Below are 24071 nucleotides of genomic sequence, written 5' to 3'. Positions count from 1 at the left end.
GGTGGCCGGGAGCGGCCACTGCACTCCAGTCTGGGCGACAGTGAGACTCCAACTCAAAAAAAAAAAAAAAAGCTGTAAGGCACATTTTAGGGATAATTTGGGAAAATCTGTATATAGGCCATATATATAAGATAACATTAAATTTTTTAAGCATGATAATGGCACTGTGGTTATATAGGAGAATAAATGAAGGAGACATGTTGAAGTGTTGAGAGTGATGTGTCAATGATGGCTTCAGTTTATTTTCAAAAGTTCAGGAAAAACACAGACAGAGATAAAGCAAAATATTAACAACTGGTGAATCTAGGTGAAGATCTTCATTTATTGTTCTTTTAAGTTTTCTATGAGCTCAAAAATGTTTCAGAACAAACAGGTAAAAAAAAGCTGATTATCATAATTGAAAATGATAAGTCGACCCGGCAGGGTGGCTCATGCCTATAACCCCAGCACTATGAGTGGCAGAGGTGAGAGGATTGTCTAAGTTCACGGGTTCAAGACCGGCCTGAGTAACTTGGCGAGACTTCGTCTCTACAATATATCAAAAATTAGCCAGGCATGGTGGCATGTGCCTGTAAGTTCCAGCTACTTAGAAGGCTGAGGTGGAAGGATTGCCAGAGCCCAGCAGGTCGAGGCTGCAGTGGCTGTGAGCATGCCACTGCATAACAGCCTAGGCAACTCAAAATAAAATAAAATAAAATAAAGAAAACAATAAGTCATGACATGTATACTTATAAAATATAGAGAGGAACAAAAAAGAAGATAATTATACCTTATAATCCTACCTTCCAGACTCAGAGATGACTGTCATTAACAGTTTTTTCAGATATGGCTTTCCAAATTTTTTTCTAGGCATTAACACCATTCCCTTTTTAAAAACAAATTGCCCTTACCGACTTTAAGGGAGGTAACATGGCTGCTAGTAATCCCAAAATCCTCTTCTGGGAACACTCAGCAAACACTTGTTCAGGGCTTGGAGTAACTGCCTTTTCCTTTAATGGCTTCTGAGATGATGCTTCTGAATCTTCAGCATCTAAGTGGTAAAACACCAAACTTTCAGACTTTGCCTGGGTTCATATACTCAGGCCTTGGTACATGTACAAAGAAACAAGTAATCCACTGTTTTGTCCCGGTGCCACTATAGAATAAGGCTGGGACTTTAAAAGCTTACTGTTGGGCAGGTCTGCACTTAGCTGCCCCTTCTCCAGGAGGCCTGCCCTGACCCCCGTTGAAGTGAATGGCCTTCCCTCCCTCACCTCTTCTACCCCCGCCCTCCCCATTTCCCTGACCCAGCTCACAGCATTTAATCACTTTTTCACAGATCATATCATTTATATTTACTGTTCACTGTCTGTCTTCCCTTCAGATTTTTGTTTCTTTCAGTGATATATCTCAAGCACCTTGAATCGCTGTGGAGCATGGCAGGTTGGGAAATCTGTATTTAGGTCATATATGTATATATATAGATAAATAAAATTATTCTATCAACGTTAAATTTTCTTAAGCATGATCATGACACTGTGGTTGTATAGGAGAATGTACTTTAAGGAGATGGGTTGAGACATACTTGGTGAACGAATAAACTGCCTGTGAACTGGAATGCTGCTCCTCAGGGGAATCAGACTCAGTGTGTTTTGGTGACCTGGACTGATGTGGAGTGTCAGACTGTTTTCTGAAACTTAGAATTATATGTACTGCAGAGACGAGCATCAGTCCCTTCTGAGAGCTAGCCCGGCAGGAAGGGCAGAATGCCAGCTGCTCAACCCTGCCTCCATCACAGAGCGGGCAGACGCGAGGACCTGCCTTCCAGGGTTCTTTAAAGCTGAGGCCTACTTCCAGTCTCTAGCCCACAGCACCTTCATTACACTGCTCCTCAGTTCTAAAACCAGCTCTGACCTTGCCGCTGCTATTCCCTGGTGGGCTGAGAGTCCCTCTGCAGCAAAGTCTCACAGCACCGCTCCTGTTTTACCCTCTGGTGTTCCACTCCATCTCTACACACTTATCAAGAGAGACTTCTTCCTTATATTCGTCTGGGACTTTTCCAGTTTGGGGCCTTTGCTCATGTTGTTCTTTCTGTTCTAAATGCCCATCCAGAATGTGAGATCTTAGCACATTCAAGGTCCCCTCCATCTCTTCCTCTATAAGGTTTATGTGAATACAATAAAGATATCCAGAGAGGTACCAATCACCGTTAACATCTGAAATGTAGCTCCTGCCCTCATGGAGCTCACAGTCTAGGAGGGTTTAAGACAAAGGTGCAAGTAACTATAATTTGCCATGGAATATGATTACTACATTTCCATCTGTCTGACTCAGTACGTGTTTTATCCCTAGGTCTAGCACAGTGCTTGGCACATAGACGGCACTCAGTAAATGTAGGGAATAAATGAGGTAAGAAAAGAGTCAAAATGAAGGAAAGATACTTTCAAAGTGTTATCAACACTATCTGAACAAAACTGAGAAAACATGCAACCTTGGTCGCTGGCCAATTTCAAACTGTGCAACAAGTGATGCGTATGTGTGCATTTTAAGGTAAAAGAGATCTAGGTAATGGAATGGTTAAATAGTCTTTACCTGGAAGTCCTGTAGGTGTGCTAGTATCTGAAGGTGAATCTAAAATTTGGATCTGGAATGAGGAATCCTTGCTTAACGATATACCTTCTTCTGCCTTGTTTCTATTCTTATAATCTAAAGATCTGACTTCCTCATGAGCAGCATTCTTTCCCTAAAAAAATTTTTAAAAAAATGTAAAGGAATTAAGGTTTCTTATAACAAAGTTTAATCCATTAATATAATACAATTCTTTATCAGTCTTCAGAGACTAAAAAACTTTCAAATTCCATTGGAAAATACCACTCATTTCTTATAATAACTCTGTACTCTAATTAAGATAGTAACCATTGTGTCATGTCCCCATCTTTCAGACGTCCCTCTGTCAGAGCTTCCAGTCACATAAGCAATGGCTTTGTTAAAAACCTCTAATACATTCTATTTAGCTTTCAGAAACCAGTATGAAAAGCTCTTCCTTGGGAAAAAGACAAAGTTGTGAATTTCCTTGTAGTACACTGTGACTAACTTTCATGCAGTTTTTTTCTTCAGTAGAAAAACTAAACAAACCTTTATATATAAAATTAGAAAATTCTTTATATTTAATATTTCTTTACTATTATAAAGGTAAGAATACATCAAATCCAAAGCCTAGAAACACACCATATTGTTTTCTGCCATAGATTAAGCTATTTTATTGATGTAGAAACTGGCATTCTGTAGGCTATGGGACAGGGCTGTGGGCTGTGTATCTTTCCTCTCTTAGTTTTCTATAGAATTTGCCTTTGTTAGCATGATAGGTGTTCATAAAACCAATCATAGATAACACTTGACCAAACAAAACTAGACATTACTCCTAAACCTATGTATGTGCACCCTCTGTACCACATTCTTTTTTTTTTTTTGAGTTAGAATCCCGGCTGGAGTGCAGCGGCATGCTCATGGCCACCCCAGTGTCGACCTGCTGAGCTCTGGCGATCCTTCCACCTCAGCCTTCCAAGTAGGCGAAACTACAGTCATGCGCTACCATGCCCGGCTAATTTTTTTTTTTAGAGAGACGAGGTCTTCCCAAGTTGCTTGGGCTGGTCTCAAACTCACAGGCCCAGGCAATCCACTCGCCTCGGCCTCTCAAAGTGCTAGGATTACAGGCTGAGCCACCAAGCCTGGCCGTCTCACTACCACATTCTAACATTCTTTTCTATTTCTCGATTTTAACAGGCACCTCTTTGATGTTCTTTTGAGAAACCTGTTTAGGCCATGAGACTTGAGGGAGCTCTCATGAAGCTGGGAGAGGGTGAGCTGCTCAGATGGGCAAGGTGACAGCCTTCAGCCTACATCTCCTAAGAAGTCACTCACAGCCCCCCAGTGAACATCTGCACTCCCAGGACCCTCAGGGTGCTTTTCCCTGTTGTCACATGGGCTTATATGTAAAATCCTGCCAATATGGGAGTCTTCTGTGCATGATAGAGGCACTCCAGCTCCAAGTCTGGGAAGGCCAAATGTGATTTTACTCTTCAGGGCCAAAGGTGGAAGTATTACATAACACCAGATACTCAGGAGCTATTGGTGTCTCCCAGAGGCAGTAATTTATCTTCTCTGTATATATAACCTTAACTTGATCCTACCCTCAATCTCCTTTTGAGAAAAAGACAGTTATAAGGCTGTCCTAAGAGAAGACTAAGATTGGGGGAGTTACCTGCCTTGTTAAATGTGTACTCTCTAAAAAGACTTTTAGACACCTTACTTCCTGTAACATGTGGCACTTTGTGAAGACAACATAATTCCAAAGTTCTGGCAAATAACTTTAGTCTTTATCTTTCTTTTCTGTTATCACAGGACTACAAAGAACCACTGCAGTTGCACCCCCCAGCACCCGAGGGGGCCTTGTTACTGGCCTGAAGCCACTGTAGACAGAATCTTCTAGATGATGTCTCTGACCTAGGTTGGTTTCTTAGTTGTTTAAAACAAAATTCTCTGTCAATGGAGGGAGGGTAGATACCCTTAATAGGGCCCTAGGATTGGGCATATGAGAATTCAAAACAGTGATTTGTATTCAGGATCCCAATGGGTATAGTCCTTAGGGTCATCATAGTGGCAACACTCAGATTCTGTTGTGGGGACAGTGCTCAAATTGTGGCTTTGCTAGAAGACTAAGAGACTGCGCCAGAGGCAAGATACCCTGGGTACACCCAGTTGCTAGTGGGAAGGGAACCCAGAAGATGGAAACACTCAAGAATAAAAATAATACCTTGGGACTTTTTTTGAAAAAAACCCCATTTCACTCCCTAGACAGAGAAAGCTATGACAAGGTTAAAACATCTCTCCGTATCAAAAATTAAGGAGGGCAACCCCTTCGGATCCCTCCCTACTATGGGAGCTTTTCTATCCTCTCAATAAATCCTACTTTCAAGAAAAAAAATAAGGAAATGGTCAAAGAATAACAGCAAAATATCAAAAAGATGCAAAAGCCAGCTGGAAGGAGTTCTCACTGGCTAAACATGGGACTATTTAAGTGTCAAAATAAATAATGAAAAGTGATAGATTTCAATCCACCGGTTTTTTATAAACTGTGAAAAATCCCATGGGTTCATTAAAATATAAATAAATGAACAAATAAATGAGGGAGCACAGTATCAGTGGGTGGCAAATTATAAGAAACCGAGAGCTCACAGGTGAAGACTGCTGACTTATCCCATGTCTCCTGATCACATTCTCTCTGCCCCCACCATGATCTGTGAGTAGTTAAAGTGCTGTCCGGAGAAGGCATATTGTGGTAAAATATGTGGACAGCTGAGACAGGCTTGATGATATGTAGCCTGTCTTCTGCTGGCTCTCTGGCTGAATGAATATAATAGAAATTTTCATATTTCTGCTGGTCATTTTTACTTTTGTATTGCTCTACATGACAACAGAATCCTCGTGAGTTATAACCACCAGATGGGGGAATTTCTGAACTAGTAACCTGACACAGCAGAGGACAGCCATATCAGTGGCTCCTTAGGCAAAGTCAGGGGCACTTACAGAATAAACTCAAGCTTTGGAAGCAGCATCACAGAAGCAAAGCTGTACTCTTCCATAAAATAATCTTTACTGTCACTATCACATGTTACGCCTGGATCTGGAAAGGCTTTTCTGTTTATGCAACTAATGCGTAAACTACTGTATCTACTTGGCAAACAGCATTTGGTAACACTTATTTGTTGACTGAATATAAAAATAACTACATATATTTAGTATTCACCATGGGCTAGGAATTAATTTATTTAGGTACATAATCTTGTTCAATCCTTATAGACACCACCAGGAGGTAGTTCATGGGAATAATTAACACTGATATGAGCTTAATATGAACACTGTTCTAAGCATTTTACATATGTTAGCTCAAAGTGTATAATGTTTGCAACTCCTTACAACAAACCTATGTTACAGGTATTATTATTATCATTCTCATTTTACAAATGAGAAAATTGAAGCAAAGAGACTGTAGTAACATGCCTAAGAACTGACAAAACAGGGACCTGAATTCAGCAGTGTAAGTTGAGTCCGTGCTTTTAACTTCTCTGCTATACTACCTTGTGTGAATGGCTCTCCCATTCACAGTTCAACCTGTGATTCTGTGCAGTAAGGAGTTGTTATTTACATTGCAGTGCATAAAAGGGTCTGCTTCTAAAAGCTCCTCAGCACCCTGGGCAGTCTTCTTCTCTAGCTGCTCCTCTGATGTTCGGGTGGACACAGTGACAGGCAGGACCTGACTTTCTGGGGTAGAGTCACCATCTGGCAATATGCCAAGCAGAGCTAGAGCTTTAAGACCTATATGGGAAGCAAATAAGAGAATGGGTGTAAGTTTATAATAAGGGTTATTTCCAGCAAATGCCATAAATTACATTGCCACTAAATAGAAATAGATGGCTGAGTTCTATTAAAACCAAACCCCAGAGTATTCAATACAAACATCCCTAGCTATCTAAATCTATTCAGCTCATATCAGATGATGAAAGTTTGAATAGTAATATACTGCACTTTATTAAAAACAGAAGACAAATATACAACAGGACTATTGAAAAAATAATAAACATTATAATTTTATAGTAATCTCACACAATTAGATTTCTAAATTTCCACTGGCAATTGGATAACAAAATTGCTCTGAGGCGCTAATGTTAACCACTGCTATCTAATACAAGTTTGATTCCCTAACGTGAGCTAGAATGGGAGTCTATTATCTGAGAGAAATTTAAATATCTCCAAGGTTTAAAATTCAAGTTATTTTCTTCCTAGCACTTCTCAGTAAAGTCACATTCACCTACATATTTTACTAAACTATCTTACTTGTAAACAGCTCTCATCTAGAATACAGTCATATGGAAGTTGATCTGAACTCCATGTTAAAAGAAGTCCAGATACCTTCAGCAAAGTATGGTAGATTTGAATACTAAACATTCTATCCACAGATATAAAGAGTTTTCATTAATATTTTTTAGATCTTCATGTAAATATTTGAGAGAAATGAAATGACACTTGAATGCCAACAAACATTTTTCTCAAATGCATCTGGGAGCTTAACATTAAGTTCCACACCAGGGTGGAGCCCTCTCATGAAAAACTGGATTGTGTTGCCTGTAAGCTGAGCACATTATTTTACTTCTGCTGAGCTTTTCCTTTACCAGCAGCTGAGGGTTGGTTTTGGTTTCTGTGCATGGGCAAGTCACCTTTTCCCTGGTGCGCCTTCATCAAGCAGTCCCCGACGAGCTGCATGCACTGGCTCCGCAGGGTGGTGGCACTGCTGCGGGCCTGGGAATCCAGCCTCTCCCCATCCACATCCTCTGCACTGGCCAGGTGGGCACTATAGAGAGCCAGGGCAGCGAAGAGCAGCCAGGAATAGTTGTGGATGTAGGGCTGGATGAGCCTCTGCCGGTCACTGATCCGAATGGTCACCATTGGGTGGGCTGTGATGCTGTGGGTAGGCAAATGGCTGCGAAGGCAAGACATACTTAGGGCTTACAAACTTTTATGAGGCTCCAGAAAGGAGCACAGGGCCTCGGGGGAGCACACAGTCACAACTGGGTATTAGTCATCTCTAGGCTGTGGTTATTGAAAATTTAAACAGAGGCAAACATCTCAGGAAGATGAACAAACACAAATAATGAACACAGCAATTCAAGATTTAACAACCCCCAGAGACTGTGTATGGAAACCAGGCTAAATAACAATTGCATATTGTGATTTTGCAAGATATGATACAGCATGGTAATGTGAGAAAATGTCCATAATTTTTTAGAGATGGACATGAAATATATAGGAAGGAAATGATTTAAAGCATAGAATTTGCTTAAAACACCCTAAGAAAGAAAGAAAGAAAGAAAGAAAGAAAGAAAGAAAGAAAGAAAGAAAGAAAGAAAGAAAGAAAGGAATAAACTATGCACAGATAACAAAATCTTCCCCACTGCTGAATCTGGGAAATGGGTATGTGGGGGTTCACTGCATGTTTGGGTATGTTTGAAATTTTGTATTAAAGAACTTTAAGAAGTCCCTTTTTCAAGTGAAGAAATACTTAAAAGATTCATGGCTATGGTCATCTGAGACATACCCATAGGAATATTTCTTTGCTGCATAGCATCCATAGCAAAGGTCAAAGTCATCACACACATTACAATTCATCCTCCGGCCTATGATCAAACCCTGGCAGTGGTCACAGGTGAACTCCATGTTGACCATTTCATGGTCATCTCCATGGCCCTCAGGCTTTACTCCACCTAGGGGAAAAACAGCAACGTGAGGTGGATGGGGCAGAGATCTCCTAGAAGAGCCAGTTTCCAAACCCAAACCAATCCCAACACCATGACTGCTCAGGAAGATAGGGGCCACAAGCATCCTCCAGAGACCAGGATCCTCTGCCCAGGTGGTTCTGAGTATATGAATGATGTTCTTGGCACAGAATTTCTCAGCAATGGTACACGAACTGAGCCCACTTTCCCAGTACAGCTGTCCAATTAAATGTATCATCAGGTCAGGTGTAGTGGCTCAGGTCTATAATCCAGCACTTTGAGAGGCCGAGGTAAGAAGATTGCCTGAGCCCAGGGGTTCAAGACCAGCCTGGGCAACTTAGCGAGACCTCATCTCTACAATAAACCAGAAAATTAGCCAGGCATGGTAGCATGCACCTGTAGTTCCAGTTACTTGGAAGACTGAGGTAGAAGGATTGCCTGAGCCCAGCAGGTCAAGGTTGTGGTGCTCGTGAGCTTGCCACTACAATCCAGACTGGGCAACAGAGACTCCAACTCAAAAAAAAAAAAAAATTCACCAATTCCCATCATCACTACCATTTGGTGGAAACAAATCCACATGTCAATCTGTGAGCTGTCTCCATGACCTCTCCTCCAACAAATATTAAACATGTGTCAGTATATTCCTGTTAACAAGCACTGAGGAGTGATCAGATTTTTTGTTCTTCCCTTTTCACTCTAGAATCATGGATGAAAACTGACTTCCTAACCCCAGACCCAGTGAGTAAGAGAGAATGATAGACTGGCTGCTCTGGTCTCTTTCTCACTCTAAGTCCAGTGGGTCTCCAAGCTGTCACAAACCCTGCTTAATAATCCTCACTTCTCACCCACTTCTGTTCCCAGTGCCATGACCCAGCTCAGGCTCTGATGCCCTTGACTACTGTGATTGATTTCCTAAAGCAAACGCTTAAACAGACAGTCACCTTCCTCTAGCATAGCTTTCATCAAAGAATGGCCTGCTTCAAAAACCTTCCCCATTGTCTACAGACTAGTCAGATTCCTTAGCCTAGTATCTTGTGGTCCCACAATTGAGACCCCACCTGTCTTAATCTGTCACTTAGTTGGGAAGACATTTAAGTGAGTCTACCTAAACTCACTACAGGCTGGGCATGGGAGCTTATGATTGCAATCCTAGCACTTTGGGAGGCTGAAGCGAGAGGACTGCTTGAGCCCAGTTCAAAACCAGCTTGGGTAGGCTGTGCTCGGTGGCTCAGCCTGTAATCCCAGCACTTTGGGAGGCCGAGGTGAGTGGATTGCCTGAGCCTGCGGGTTCAAGACCTGCCCGGGCAACTTGGAGAGACCTCATCTCTACAATAAATAAAAAATTAGCTGGGTGTGGTTAGCACGCGCCGGTAGTTCTGGCTACTTGGAAGGCTGAGGCAGAAGGATCACCGGAGCCCAGCAGGTTGAGGCTGTGGTGGTCGTGAGCATGCCACTGCACTCCAGTCTGGGTGACGGAGTGAGACTCCAACTCAAAAAAAAAAACCAGCCTGGGCAACATAGTGAGATCCTGTCTCTAAAACAAACAAACAAAACTCACTACAGATGCTCACTCCTCTGTCCCTGGGCTTGTTCTGCCTTTGATGATTATGTTGTCGCCAATGTTTCTTCACTTCTTTCAGTTCCAACTTTCTTCAAAGACCAATTCTCATTCCACCACCTTCAAAACCTTCCCTGCAGCATTGCTGCTACTACCTCTAAACTTTTCCAGAAATAATCCATATGACTCACTCAGTATATAGCTTAGCTCCCAGCTGGACTATATACGCTTCTAGGGCAGGGGCTATTTCTTTTACTGGTTCACACACACAAAGGGCACTCAGATGTGAGTCTGCTTTTACCTCAACACCCACAAATCAAATGTATTGCGTGTGTGTGTGTGTGTGTGTGTGTGTGTGTGTGTGTGTGTGTGTATTTCACTATTTGTAAACACTGCATGATCCAGAAACAAAAACTACTTCCTGGAAAGTCTACTGCATGTACATTCCTTCGTCCTGAGTGCTTATTAAGGGCCCATACACAGCATGATGGAAGATGGAAGGATGTCTGAATTGTGGAGTTTTTCATTTAGTTGGGGAGGTGACGTTCATGTTTGTCAACAAGTCAGAGAATACCTCTGAGGAGTATTTTTATCTAGTACAATAAAAGTTTTTTTAAAATGTCAAGATCATAGAAAGTAGAAACAGTTATTACTTTTGATATGGCATACTCAGTTCATGAAATCTACCTAGGAAGCAAGTTTTGCAGAGATCCATGTCACTGCACTGCAGACACCGGTAGCGATGCCAGGGGGCAATCTCATCACACCCATCACAAGAGATGTCCACGTTTAATAGGTCACAGTAGCGAGCAATAAACATGTGCATCTGTAAGGTAAAACAAACACAATTAACCAACAGACTTTCTAATGAGGCCACTATAATCAATTCATACACTCAATAGGTACTTAAAATGTTCTAGGCACTGTACTAGATTGCTAGGATTTGAAAATGAATACACTCAATGTCAAGGAAACAGATGATGACTATACGGTGTGAAAAGTGCTGTGAGAGGCAAATTTGGGAGGCTTAGAGAACACAGAGACCACAAGGAAGGTTTTCTAAAGGATATCTAAAAAGTTCTTCTTGTTGCTGATGAAAGAATGAATTGAAAAGGGCAACACTAGATTCAGGGGAACTAATCACAACCTAAGTTGTTAAAGTAATCCCATGGCAGGTAATAAGGGCTGGGACTGAGCAATAAGCAGGATGGTGAAAGGTGGGCAGATTTGAGAGGCACTGAAGCAGCAAGAGTGAGGAACCTTGGTGACTGGATACAGGGGTCAGTAAAAGGGAAGGATGAAGAACAACAAGCAAATTTCTGGCTTGGGTACTTGGTTGGACAGTGGTGATGCTCACAGATACAGGAAACACTGCAAAGGGAGCAATGTCCTGGTACTCAAAGGAAACTGTCTAGGGAAATAGTAAAGGCACTATTTCATGAGCAAACAAATTGTTTTACTGGAAAGTACTTGGAAGCTCCAGAACAGTTTATCTTTAGGGCCTGGAAATAAGTGAAATAAATTAGTTAAGTCATCATACAATAGCAGACCAGAGCAAATATGCCAAGTCATCTTAAAACTACAGAATGGCTCCCAAAAAGATATGAACATACAAGAGAGAAAAAGCCACAAAGGCCCAGCTGGCATGCTCCATCCAAGCACTACAGAGGTATTATATGAGCAAAGTGGTTGGTACTAGTAGGCACTCGATACTTAGAAAATGAACAAGGCAGTAGAAGCCCGGCACATGGACAATGGCAGGCTATCTAAGCCTGATGCCTTTGTGCATCTGAATCATGTAACTCTGATGCTCACCAGGCAAACTTCTGACTTAAATGTGGCTTCCCATGTCACCTGCCCACAAGAGGAGAATGTGCTACTCCACGAACACAAGAAATCAGTCCCCTCAGAAGTTCTATTTCTCACTGTAAATTAACACACTGACACCTAATATTGTACATCAGCCTCCTGAGCCAATTTTCCCACGAATCTAATTCTTTGGGAGGGAGCCACTCTGAGTGTGGTCAAATCAGAATTCAGAGGTCCTCAGGTTAAAGACCAGACTTGAGGGTACTGAATGCCATCTGAAGCCCTTTCGGGAGATGGTCTGCCAGCACTGCCCCCCAGGCAAACTCTCTCGAAACTCCTAGCAAATCATTTCAGATTACTCTAGTTGAGAGGTCTTACTTTCCTCTGCTTCTCTGGATCTTCCTGGGCTATTTTTTCATACCAGGCCTCAAACATGCCATCCTGACACTCATCCATCCATTCTGAATTCTGCTTAGCATCAGCAAGCTCATCTTCTTCACTCCATTGGCTAAAAGAAGGACATAAAGAGAGAAAAGCATGCCTTTCTCAACAACCAAGCAAGGTGCTGATCAGCAAACTCTGTGTCCTATGTATGGGTCTAACACATTGGCATTTTTAAACTTCTGAGTAGAAAAGGTCAATTGTTTTCCAAAGCCCCAGGATTTGCAACAATTTGAAAGATATATGCCAATAAAAAGGGAGACCTTTCCAGCATAGACTACAAAGGGTGAGGAGCTTGAAGGGTTGTACCACATGGTATAATTCCATTTGACCATCATTTTTGGTGAATCTACTATGTGCCAGGCACTGGGGCCAAATAAAATGGTTTTTTTTAAAATAGTTTGATTTGGATATGCTCAGCATGAGAGGGTAGTCAGGAGGCCCTGACTTCAGCTCTACCACCAATTGCTGTGAGACCTTGACACATGACACAGATCCAGTTATCAGTCTCCTTATTTCAAATAAACAGTTTCAGGTAGATAATCTCATAGGCTCTTTTTAGATGCAAAATTATACATTTCTATAATTTCAGTTGACAGTTTGTTTTAGTAACACAAAATAATTTGCTGGACGGCAAATATAAAATATTTACCAATCAATAAATACACATTCATTGATTCATGCATTCCAACAAAATGATTCAGGTAGGACTACTTATAGCTTGAAACAATGAACAGGCCCACAGTGGAAGAATCAGCATGCTGATGCCCCCTTAGTGCTATGTTCCCTTTCTCTGCCCACAGAACCTTCTGACAGCAAGATAATAGTCAAGTTTATTTAAACAAGGAGACAGTTCTAATTCTGTCCCCTTTTCCCACAATAATTCTTCTGAGAGCAAAAACTGTCCTACTGTTTTATTTTGTTTTTTGAGTTGGAGTCTCACTCCATTGCCCAAGCTAGAATGCAGTGGCATACTCACCGCCACCCCGGCGTCGACCCACTGGGCTCTGGCAATCCTTCCGTCTCAGCCTTCCAAGTAGCCAGAACTACAGGCGTGCACTACCATGCCCAGCTAATTTTTTAATTTATTGTAGAGACAAGGTCTCACCAAGTTGCCCAGACTGGTCTTGAACCTGTAGGCTCAAACAATCCACTCTCCTCAACCTCCAGAAGTGCTGGGATTGCAGGCTGAGTCACTAAGTCCAGCCTGTTTTTTTTCTTTTTTTGAGTTGGAGTCTCACCCTGTTGTCCAGGCTGGAGTGCAGTGGCACACCCATGGCCACCCTACTGTTGACCTGCTGGGCTCTGGTAATTCTTCCGCCTCAGCCTTCCAAGTAGCTGGAACTACAGGTGTACGCCACCACGCTTGGCTAATTTTTTATGTATTATAGAGACGAGGTCTTGCCAAATTGCCTGGGCTGGTCTCGAACCTTCAGGGTCAGGCAATCCACTCGCTTTGGTCTCCCCAAGTACTAGGATTACAGGCTGAGCCACTGAGATTGGCCTGTCCTACTGTTTACACATTCATCCATTTCCTCTCAATTCTCTCTTCTTAGCACTTGCTTTTCTTCTCCCATTCTCCTTTCTTTTCTACACATGAATTGCTAATGGATAAGTGGACTTGAGCAAGGTGGAGACAATGGTCAAAATCAGGAAGAAAAAACCTTTCACATTACTATTTTTCTCATAACTTAAGTCCTTATAATATACAAGGAGTTATACTGGCTACATCACATATGCGTGATACAAAAAACAAAGAAAAGAATTCCCTGATTCAACAAACTATACTAGGATCTCCTAAATGCAGAGGATACTCATCCTTAGAGTTCACAATACCACCACCACCAATTTACATAGCACGAAGTATGTCAGTCACTGTTCTAAACATTTAAATATCTGACTCCGAGTTCTTAACAATAGGAATCAGATGCAGGTATCATTATTATCTTCATCTCTAAAGATGAGGAAACTGATGCAGACAGGGATTAAATAACTTGCCCAAGGCCATTCAGCTAGTATGTGGCAAAACCAGGATATTGCTGGCTTCAGAGTCTGTTCTTAATCTCCACACTATGATCCCTGTATTTCATAATCCACATTAGGAACTACATAGTGCAGGACTGTGCTCTTACCTGATCACACTGTCATGGACACTTATATTTTCTTGTGACATTTTCATGAGGAGATCTGGTAACTGAATATCAACAAAGAAGGCGAGGTCACTGGGTTCCCAGCCCATATCCAAAAGATGAAGCAGGGCTGTCTGAACACAGGATAAGGCAGGCAGCAAGGACCTAAAGAAGCCATTAGGGTGACAGTTATCAAAGCTGCTGGTTACCAACAAAGACATCAGAAACAAGGCAAGTTGGTGATCTGGTTTGTTTGTAATTTGAAAACAGAAGGGAACAACACATTGCTGGTTTGGGTTCCTTTCAAATTTCTCATACTCCATACAAATATTCTTCAAAGCTTAACCAAGAGACTCTGAAAGGTATAAAGTAAGGTTTCCAGCCTGCCAGCACTACCATAGGGGCATCTTCGGTAAAGGACTGAGAAGTAAAAGTCACCTCTCAATAAACAGCAAGATTGGGGCCAGCCCCAAAATAGCTAAGGTTATACACTTTAGATTTACAAAAGAACTATTTAATGTAAGGCTTATGCCTAAATCACCTAGGAAAAAGACTGGGAAATGACTTTATATCGAGTTTTTAAACTGCACATAATACAGACGAAAAACTGAAAATAATAGGTTACAAACTCAGGTAAACCCAGACCTACCCCCTTTTAAAAAATGTATATACCAGACAAAAAAAAGACTGGGAGAAAATATATTAATAAATTAACATTAGTGATTAGTTCTAGATGGTAACATTAGAGATTATTTTTTATTTTATTCTTTTTTTTTTTAGTTAGAGTCTCATTCTGTCACCTAGGCTGGAGTGCAGTGGCACTCAACCTGCTGGGCTCAGGTGATCCTTCCACTTCAGTCTTCCAAGTAGCTGGAACTACAGTCGTGCACCACTACACCTATTTTTTTTTATTTATTGTAGAGACGAGGCCTCGCCATGTTGTCCAGGCTGGTCTCAAACCCCTGGACTTAGGCAATCCTCTCGCCTCAGCCTCCCAAAGTGTTGGGATTATAGGCTTGAGCCACTGTACCTGGTGTTTTATTTTATTCTTTGTCCTTTTTTGTATTTTCAACATTGAACAAGTATTTATTATATTATTGGAAAAAAGTACATTTTTTCTCTAGAAATTATAAAGTAATCCAGTACCTGTCATTTATACTACTAAATCCTTTAATGGCTTTGACCAAAAACAGAACGAGTTGATAATAAGTGTCTCGAATTTCTTTGTGTAGATCAGCACCACAGCCTTCCAAGTGTCCAAAGTAACTAGAAACAGAGGAAACCACCAACTCACTAAATTGCCAGAACATCTTTTACTTAACAATCATTATTTCTTATTTAAAAAACAAAAGCAGCAAGAAGCAGCAAGCTGAACAAAGTGGCACAGGAACTTAAATAAATACAAATATAATACCTTTAGAAATTTTGTTTGTTTTTTTTTTGTTTTTTGTTTTTTTTGTTGATTTTTTGAGTTAGAGTCTCACTCTGTCGCCCAGACTGGAGTGCAGTGGCTCCCAGCCACCACAACCTCGACCTGCTGGGCTCCGGTGATCCTTCCGCCTCAGCCTTCCAAGTAGCTGGAACTACAGGCGCGCACTACCACGCCCGGCTAATTTTTTGATTTATTGTAGAGATGAGGTCTCACCAAGTTGCCCAAGCAGGTCTCGAACCCGTGGGCTCAGGTAATCCACTCACCTCAGCCTCCCAAGGCATAGGATTACAGGCTGAGCCACCAAGCCCGGCTATATACCTTTAGAAAGTAATGAACAAAACAGCAAATAAGTCCATTTGACTGGGTCAAAAGTGAACCAACACAAGTATGGAAATGACAATTATCTGTCTTTCCTCTGTGAGTATAAAAACCACCTCTCCCACCACTACCTGAGTGCCAGATACTGTGTTAAGTATGCTTCACAAATTACTCCATTTAATCCTTTCCATACTGTCAAACCCACCCTGATGCCCTTCACTGATGACTTTAGCATGAAGTTCATTCTTTTTTCTACCTGGATCCTTGCCACCTTAGTGACTTCAACATCCATGGGAATAATGCCTCTGTTTCTTTTTCTCTCAATTCTCTGCCATCGGGCAGATGGTAAAAGAATGATGTTCTTTTCCATGTCCTTAGCATCCCTGTTTGATGGTCATTTCCTTGACCTTTTCATCATGTGATAGCATCACCTCTGAAAAACTGACTTCAGAGCACCCTACCCTGATGCCAGATCTCCTGCTTACCTGCTATAGGACTCCCTGAACAGCCATATCCTCGATGAGCCCCCGTCCAGAACACTGCCTTATATTCACCACTACTCCAGCTGTACTTTCTCTCTGCTCCCTTCTCAGCTTATATTCTACGACCCATAATCACAGTTTAGCAAACACCAACTCTCTTGCCTCATTCTTCCTCCTGGTACTTGCCTGAGAAACCTTATATCTGTATCAAAACAGCTAAATGTTACAGGGGAAACATCACACAACCCAGCTGACTAGTATCACTTTAAATTTATAACCATAATTCTCAAATAAGCACTCAAAATTGTCAGGTAATCCAGTGGACTGACTTTCTCACTTTTTATTACTATCTAAAACCTTCCTGCTTCTCCTTAACCACCACTATGTCCTTCCCATTTTTCATTTTTTGCTGATGACTATCCTTATCTTCTATTTTAAAAAACAGAAGAGGTCACATAGGAATTCTTTGCTCCACCAAGTCTACCAGACAACTTGGGGACACTGTCTATGTGTCCTGTTTCCTCCTGCTACCACAAAAAGAGCCTTCCTGGTTCAGTCAAAGGCCAATCTCTCTACTTACACAATTGCTACTGCAAATTGTTCCCTTTCTTCCTGCATCAAGTTCTTCCTCATAACTGACTCATTCCCATACAAGAGTACTCATATCTCTTAAAAACCCTCAGTTGACCGCACATTCCCCTCCAATTACTGTCCCATTTCTCTTATTCTCTTTTTTTTTTTTTTGAGTTTAAGTCTCACTCTGTCGCTCAGACTGGAGTGCAGTGGCCACTCCCGGCAACCGCAGCCTCGACCTGCTGGGCTCCGGCAATCCTTCCGCCTCAGCCTTCCAAGTAGCCGGAATTACAGGCATGCACTACCATGCCCGGCTGATTTTTTGATTTATTGTAGAGATGAGGTCTCACTGCCCAGGCGGGTCTCGAACCCGCAGGCTCAGCAATCCACTCACCTCAGCCTCCCAAAGGTGCGGGATTACAGGCTGAGCCACCGAGCCCGGCTTCTCATCCTCTTTTAAGGCCAAAAATCCTGAACTAATTGTCTGTAGTCTCTTTCTCCATGTTATCACCCTCATTCTCTTCAGTCTAACTGGGCTTTTGGCCCCTTAGCTCCAGTAAGACTGCTGCCAGATCTGCCAAATTTTATTTTGCTGAAACCCTCACATCAGCCATTGCCTTGCTAGACTCTGGTGTGGCCATGTGCTCTTTGAGCTATGGCTGTCGCTATGCTTCCTGGCTTTGGCCCCCTCTCCCACCTTGGGGAGCTGAACCTTTTCTCTGCCTTCTCTTTCCCGCTCTAATTTATTTAAAAATAAACCATATTAAAAACAAACTCCCCATAGCATTTGACACAAACTGACCATTCTTACCTTTTTAGATGCATTCTTCTCTTGGCTTCCACGAAATGACCATCTCCTGATTTTCTATCTACCTCAATAGCCACTTCTTGCTCTCCTTTAACTGACTCTCCTTCCTCTACTTGACTTCTAAGTAAAGAAGTGCCCCAAGGCTCAGTCCTGGATCCTTTCTTATCTATCTCTGCACTCTTTCTAGGAGGTCTCATGGCTTTAAATACCATCTATATGCTGATGACATCCAAATTCTATCCCTAGTCTTGACCTCTTTCAAGAATCCAGTCTCTGTCTTCTTGGTCTCTTTACTTAGATGTCAAAAAACCAGTTCAAACTTAACATAGCCAAAACAAAACTTTCAATTCCACCCAAATCTGTTTCTTCTATATTATTTCCCTCAGTAAAATATATCACCATTCACCCAGTCACCCAGTCATGCCCAAACCTAGGAGTTTCTTACGATTCTTTCCTTTCATTTATCCTCTATATCAATAAGTCCTGACAATTCCACCTCTAAAATATATCCTGAATCACCTTTTCTCTCCAACTCCAGTACTACTGCCTGGTTCAAACTATCATCTCTTATCTGGACTACTGTGAGTCTTCTAACTGCTTTATTTCCACCCTTTCCCCACAGTGCAGCTAGAAGCTATCTTTCATAAATATAAACCAAAGTGCATTCTTTTTAAAAATACCCAGTGATTTCCCATCTACAGCTCAGTATAAAATCCAAATACCTTACATGATAAGGGTCCTACCTAACTATCTGTCCTTATCCCATCCCATTTTCCTGTCACTCAGCCATACTGGTTTTGTTTCTGTTTCTTGGACTCATTCCCCACCCTAGAGCTTTTGCACTGTTCCTTCTGCCTTTAATGTACTTCTCCCTGATTTCAGCTGGTTGTTGGTCTTTTGGTTTATATGTCATCTTCTTAGCCTGCCTTCCCTGACCAAACTAGGTCACTCAAAACAATATCACTATCTGATATACATGCATGTATTTTTTAATTGTCTCTCTCTCCTCAACAGAATATAAGCTCCATTAGAACAAGACCTTGCCTGCTCTGCCCACTACTGTATAAATAATATCTAGAATAGTATATAACAGTCAAAAAAAATTTATTAAGTGAATATTAGAACCACTTTATGATGTACTGAGATTAATTTCATTACTGTAAATGAGCATTACATTTAACTCACAGTTCCAGGAGCCAAATAACAAGAATGGGTATATGAGGAATACAATTCTCACCATCTAGTAAAATAAAACTGATAAACTCATCAGGAGGAATGAACATGTGGCCGGCACTTACTTACTGAAAGGATATATCCCATTTTTCCTTGGGATGAAAGAGCGATGAAGTTATTAATTCAAGAAGACAATTAGTACTTCTTAAAAAAAAAAAAAAAAACTCTTGAGGACTTGTCATTTGTACTTACTTGGTAAAATCTTTCTGGCAGGTCAGGAGTTCCAACAGGAAAAGTATAAAAGGTGGATGGAAGCAATGAGGCTGTCCTAGGGATTCTGCACAATACTGAATTATCCTCAGGACCTCGAGGATGCTCTGGGCCTGGGCTTTCCTCAGGGAAAGGACCTTTACAACACTGGAGATAAAACTCAAGTCAGGAATACCCAGAAAACATTTGAACTGGGGTCGAAAGAAAAGAACACATACCTTCCTATCCACCTAAGTTCTGATGTCATATTAATTATAAATACTATTGTGACGTATTAAAAATACCATGCAGTGAGAGTATCAATACCTGCTAACTACTTTTAGTCATCACTCAGCAGCATTACAAATCAGTTCACATCAATTACCTTGAAGTCCAACAACACACTTTAAAAAATTATTAAGAAGTAACTGTGATATCTTCACTTCCCTACAGAGACAAAGTTTTAATTCTTAGGACAGGAAATCCCTAACTTAATACATGCACCATTTTTCCAGAAATATAGGCCCATGGATATAATTTCTGACATAATTTTGTCAGAAAATATCATGTCCTAAATTTCTCTTTAAAATACGACAAATTTATAAGTGGCAGCTACCAAAGAAATGCTTCCTTTTTTAATTCTAACAGTACATTATTGGGATATACTTTACATGCAGTATGATATTCAAATTTTAAGTGAAAAGTACTTCTTCAAATTTTTTTCTTGAATATTTTAAAACGAGTCTTGATCTCTCCTAAATATCATCTGCTCATTTTAACATGAACATCAAGTGTTTGACTAGACTAAGTGGCTTGGAAAGAGACTGCTGGGAGGGAATGACCAGCTCACCTCTCATGCGAGAGTGACTGATCTTTAATAAAGTCCATGACATCCTTCAGCACAGGGTATTTCTCTTTTACTGTGGGCACTGGTCTGGCCTCCTCCATGGAACGAAAGGAGAGCAGCCGGAGTCGTCCTCGTGTGAAGGGAGGCCGCCGAGTAGGAGTAGTAGGTGACAAGGGCTCTTCAGCTGTGACAGGTGACACTTCTGCAGCAGGTGGACCACTGCTGGGAAGCAGCTTTGGCTGGACGTCCAGGCCAGGACTCTGGTCTCCTGCAGCAGGGAGCGCTGTGTTGGTAGGAGATGTTGAGGCCTGGAAATGCTCTTCCACCACAGAGCTTGTCCTTTGGCGCTTGTCAAGCTGCTGGAGAGGATCGGTTTCATCAGCAGCCACCAACTTGTCACAGCTTTCTTTTGAACTTAGGCCCATGGGCAGAAATTTTAATAACAGAAGACTCTTCTGGATACACTCTTTTGCTAAACACACAAAAAAGAACAATAATGAAAAAAGAGTCAAAATTAAACTTACTACCTACTTTTGGAGAGAAAATCTATTTAAACTTACAATTTAGGGCAAGGAATACCTTCATTAATAGTGATATACATGTATACTGACAGAACAGAATAAAATTTTATCTCATTATATAAATCAAGATCTCACCAAGACTATAAGAACAATTTTAAAAATTTTATTGTGGATATTTTCAAACAACAGAAAATAGTGTAGGGTCCCTTCCATGTATATCAACATATGCCAGTCTTGTTTCATCTCCCAACTCCCTGCTCCCTGTATTATTTCCACGCAGTTCCTAGTACCATGCTATTTCATACGTAAAAACTTCAGTATATTTCTCTAAATAAAATAAGAGTTTACAAAATAACATAACCATAATACCATTTTTAAAATGGTATCATCGCAAGCCAGGTGCAGTGGCTCACACCTATAATCCCAGCACTTTCGGAGGCTGAGGTGAGAAGATTGCCTGAGCCCAGGGTTCAAGACCAGCCTAGGCAACTTGGCGAGACCTCATCTCTACAATAAATCAAGAAAAATTCGCCGGATGTGATGGCGCATGCCTGTAGTTCCTACTTGGAAGGCTGAAATGGAAGGATCGCCTGAGCCCAGCAGGTCGAGGCTGCAGTGGCCATGAGCGTGCCGCTGCACTCCAGCCTGGGCACAGAGTGAGACTTCAACTGAGAAAAAAAAAAGTCATTGCAATTCTTTAACTTCACTGTATATGCAGTGCGAGCAAACTTCAGAAACACAAGGTGTAGCTCAAAAGGCACCTGATGCCTCCTAAGAAAAGTAATCAGAAAGATGCTATGCCAGGTCGAGGCTGTGGTGGCCGGGAGCGGCCACTGCACTCCAGTCTGGGCGACAGAGTGAGACTCCAACTCAAAAAAAAAAAAAAGAGAAAGATGCTATGCTTGGAGCATGTCAATCAACAATGAGTCATCTCTGGCATTTTGTTTATTTGTGAAACATTCTTGGAAACTACATTTCACACCTGTATTACTTTCCCTGATCAACACATTCTCAACTAAGATAATCTAGAAAGCAGGTCACTGGTTTTCTAGGCTCTGAAATGAAAGCAGAAGGCCCAGTGATGACAGCTGGTGTTGGCACACTCACCCAGGCTCTCAGGGTTTGCCTCAGCAGCCTCGGAACCATGTTTTTCTTCTGTCTCGTTCCCCAGGTTCATCAAGGACTTTTGCTTCATCTCTAACTGGGGGGAGGATTTGAGCCACACAATTACGTTGTCCAGGTAGGTTAGAAAGAGCAGCCTTAGCAAACTACTTCCAAAGCACACAGCATTGAGATCATGGAGTACTCTACAGTTACTGTCTAGCTAATGAGGACACAGGACTTAGCTGTTTTTGTTTGTCTTAGAAGTCATTCAGACTTTGAAGCTGTCTCTAAAGGTGTATTTGCAAAATTACCATCTTTTCAAATACACATTAATTAAGAGTGCTTTGTAACCATGACCTTATTATTTTAACAATTTCAGAACAACAGTACTAAAGAGGGCTTTATCTAAAGCCTGTCTAATGCAGTTAAAGAAGCTGAGATCCACAGAAATGAGTCTTTCTAGGGTCCCCAAACCAGTTTGCTCCAGAACCAAAATTTGATCTCTATGCTTGGAGCATGTCAATCAGTTCACATTCAGTATCACTTTGGTAGACACCGTAGGCTCAAGTAACTGTAGAGTACTCCATGATCACTGTAGGCTCAAGGAACTGTAGAGTACTCCATGATCAATCACCACTCACAGCTGGGCACGGTGGTTCATGCCTGCAATCCCAGCACTTTGGGAGGCGGAGGTGAGAGGACTGCCTGAGCCCAGGGGTTTGAGACCAGCCTGGGTCATGTGGCGTGATCTCACTCATCTCTAAAAAAAAGGATTTGACTCCGAGTGGTCAGTCACCATTGCTGTGTTAAACTCTGGTATGTCCATGTGGCTCTTTGAGCTATGGCTGCCATGTTCCTTGGTTTTGTTTCCCTCCCCTACCTCGGGGATGTGAATCTCCTCTCTCTCTGTCTCTAATTTACTTTCTAAATAAACAATACTTTTTTTAAAAAAAAAAAAGGGGGGAGGGAATATCACCACTCACATTCATTATCTCCCCTCTGCCCAGTTATTTAAAGATTTTTTCCCCTAATTACTATACAATATTTAAGATGCATGTAAATATATAAAAGAATAATAATATTAACATATAGGTACTCATCTCCATGCCCCCTCAAAATAAAAATAATTCTTTTTTTTTTTTGAGTTGGAGTCTCACTCTGTCGCCCAGACTGGAGTGCAGTGGCTGCTCCCGGTCACCACAGCCTCGACCTGCTGGGGCCCCAGCAATCCTTCCACCTCAGCCTTCCAAGTAGCTGGAACTACAGGCGCGCGCTACCACACCCGGCTAATTTTTTATTTATTGTAGAGATGAGGTCTCCCCAAGTTGCCCAGGCGGGTCTCGAACCCGCGGGCTCAGGCAATCCACTCACCTCAGCCTCCCAAGGCGCAGGGTTACAGGCTGAGCCACCGAGCCCAGCTAAAACAATTCTGAATTTGGCATTTATCATTTTCATAAATTTGCATAATTTTACTATGTTTGTATTTGTAACATATAGATTTGGTTTGTGGTTAAACCTTATGTAAGCAATATACTTATGCATTATTTTACAGCTTGTTTGGTTTTTGCTCATCAAGTCTGTGAATCATCCATGTGGATACAAGTAGTTCTATTTCCTTCACTGTCATTGTAATATAGTATTACATTATTATATACACTGTGACACAGTATTATATAACAACATACAATTTTTGTCCATCCTCTTACTGACAGACATTTGGGTCTTCCAGGTTAGTGCTTTCTCTAACAATGCTGCAGAACCATTTCTCTACAATGTGGTCCTGAGAGGCCTGTCCCCAACCTAAAACTGTCTCTGGTCACCTGGTATCTAGAGCAGTATATTTCCTCCTAGACTACAGAGTTCCACAGAGCAATTTTTGCAATTACTGAGGGGGTAAGGAGGGCTCAGTTGAATCCTGTTTACTCTGAATATATTCAACATCCCCAAATTATAGTCTCAAGGATTCTAAATTATTTTATATCTATTCATGTCACTAAACCTTAATTTTAAAAAATCTAAAGTTATATTCTTGAGAAGAGTATTTATCTTAATTCCATATCATAGTAGAAAAACCTAAATTATATCAAAAGTATATCCAAGGGAAAATCTTACCATCCATATTCGAATCCCATCTGCCAAGGAATAAACCTGTGTAAACTCTTCACTCAGGACTATCTTACCTCCACTGTTTACTGGGTAAAGAAGGAGAGAGGAAGAGATTACATTCATGTAACACAACTCACCAGTGCAACATTGAGCACAAAGTATCTGCCAAATCTGCTGAAGTATAGAAAAAAAAAATCCTCCTGATACCCACA

General features: G+C 41.4%; 1 protein-coding gene across 1 annotated transcript in view; it reads right to left on the bottom strand.

Moving 5' to 3' along the window:
- ZZEF1 (zinc finger ZZ-type and EF-hand domain containing 1) overlaps positions 1-24071 on the bottom strand; it is a 131125-nt gene that overhangs the window by 35992 nt on the left and 71062 nt on the right. The window contains exons 27-39 of the mRNA XM_008060736.2: positions 23866-23945; positions 21757-21850; positions 20132-20600; positions 19285-19449; positions 15393-15512; positions 14250-14411; positions 12055-12184; positions 10555-10693; positions 8132-8297; positions 7254-7516; positions 6185-6354; positions 2572-2722; positions 891-1030 (exon numbers count right to left, since the gene is read on the bottom strand). Coding sequence (XP_008058927.1) covers positions 891-1030; positions 2572-2722; positions 6185-6354; positions 7254-7516; positions 8132-8297; positions 10555-10693; positions 12055-12184; positions 14250-14411; positions 15393-15512; positions 19285-19449; positions 20132-20600; positions 21757-21850; positions 23866-23945 — 2249 coding nt within the window. The remainder of the gene's footprint in view (positions 1-890; positions 1031-2571; positions 2723-6184; positions 6355-7253; positions 7517-8131; positions 8298-10554; positions 10694-12054; positions 12185-14249; positions 14412-15392; positions 15513-19284; positions 19450-20131; positions 20601-21756; positions 21851-23865; positions 23946-24071) is intronic.

The sequence above is a fragment of the Carlito syrichta genome, unplaced genomic scaffold (assembly GCF_000164805.1).
Source record: "Carlito syrichta isolate Samal-C Ts95f unplaced genomic scaffold, Tarsius_syrichta-2.0.1 Scaffold304713, whole genome shotgun sequence".
In the NCBI taxonomy this organism is placed as follows: Eukaryota; Metazoa; Chordata; class Mammalia; order Primates; family Tarsiidae; genus Carlito; species Carlito syrichta.
Note: the sequence above shows the minus strand (reverse complement) of the source record. Positions and strands in the feature narration are given on the sequence as shown.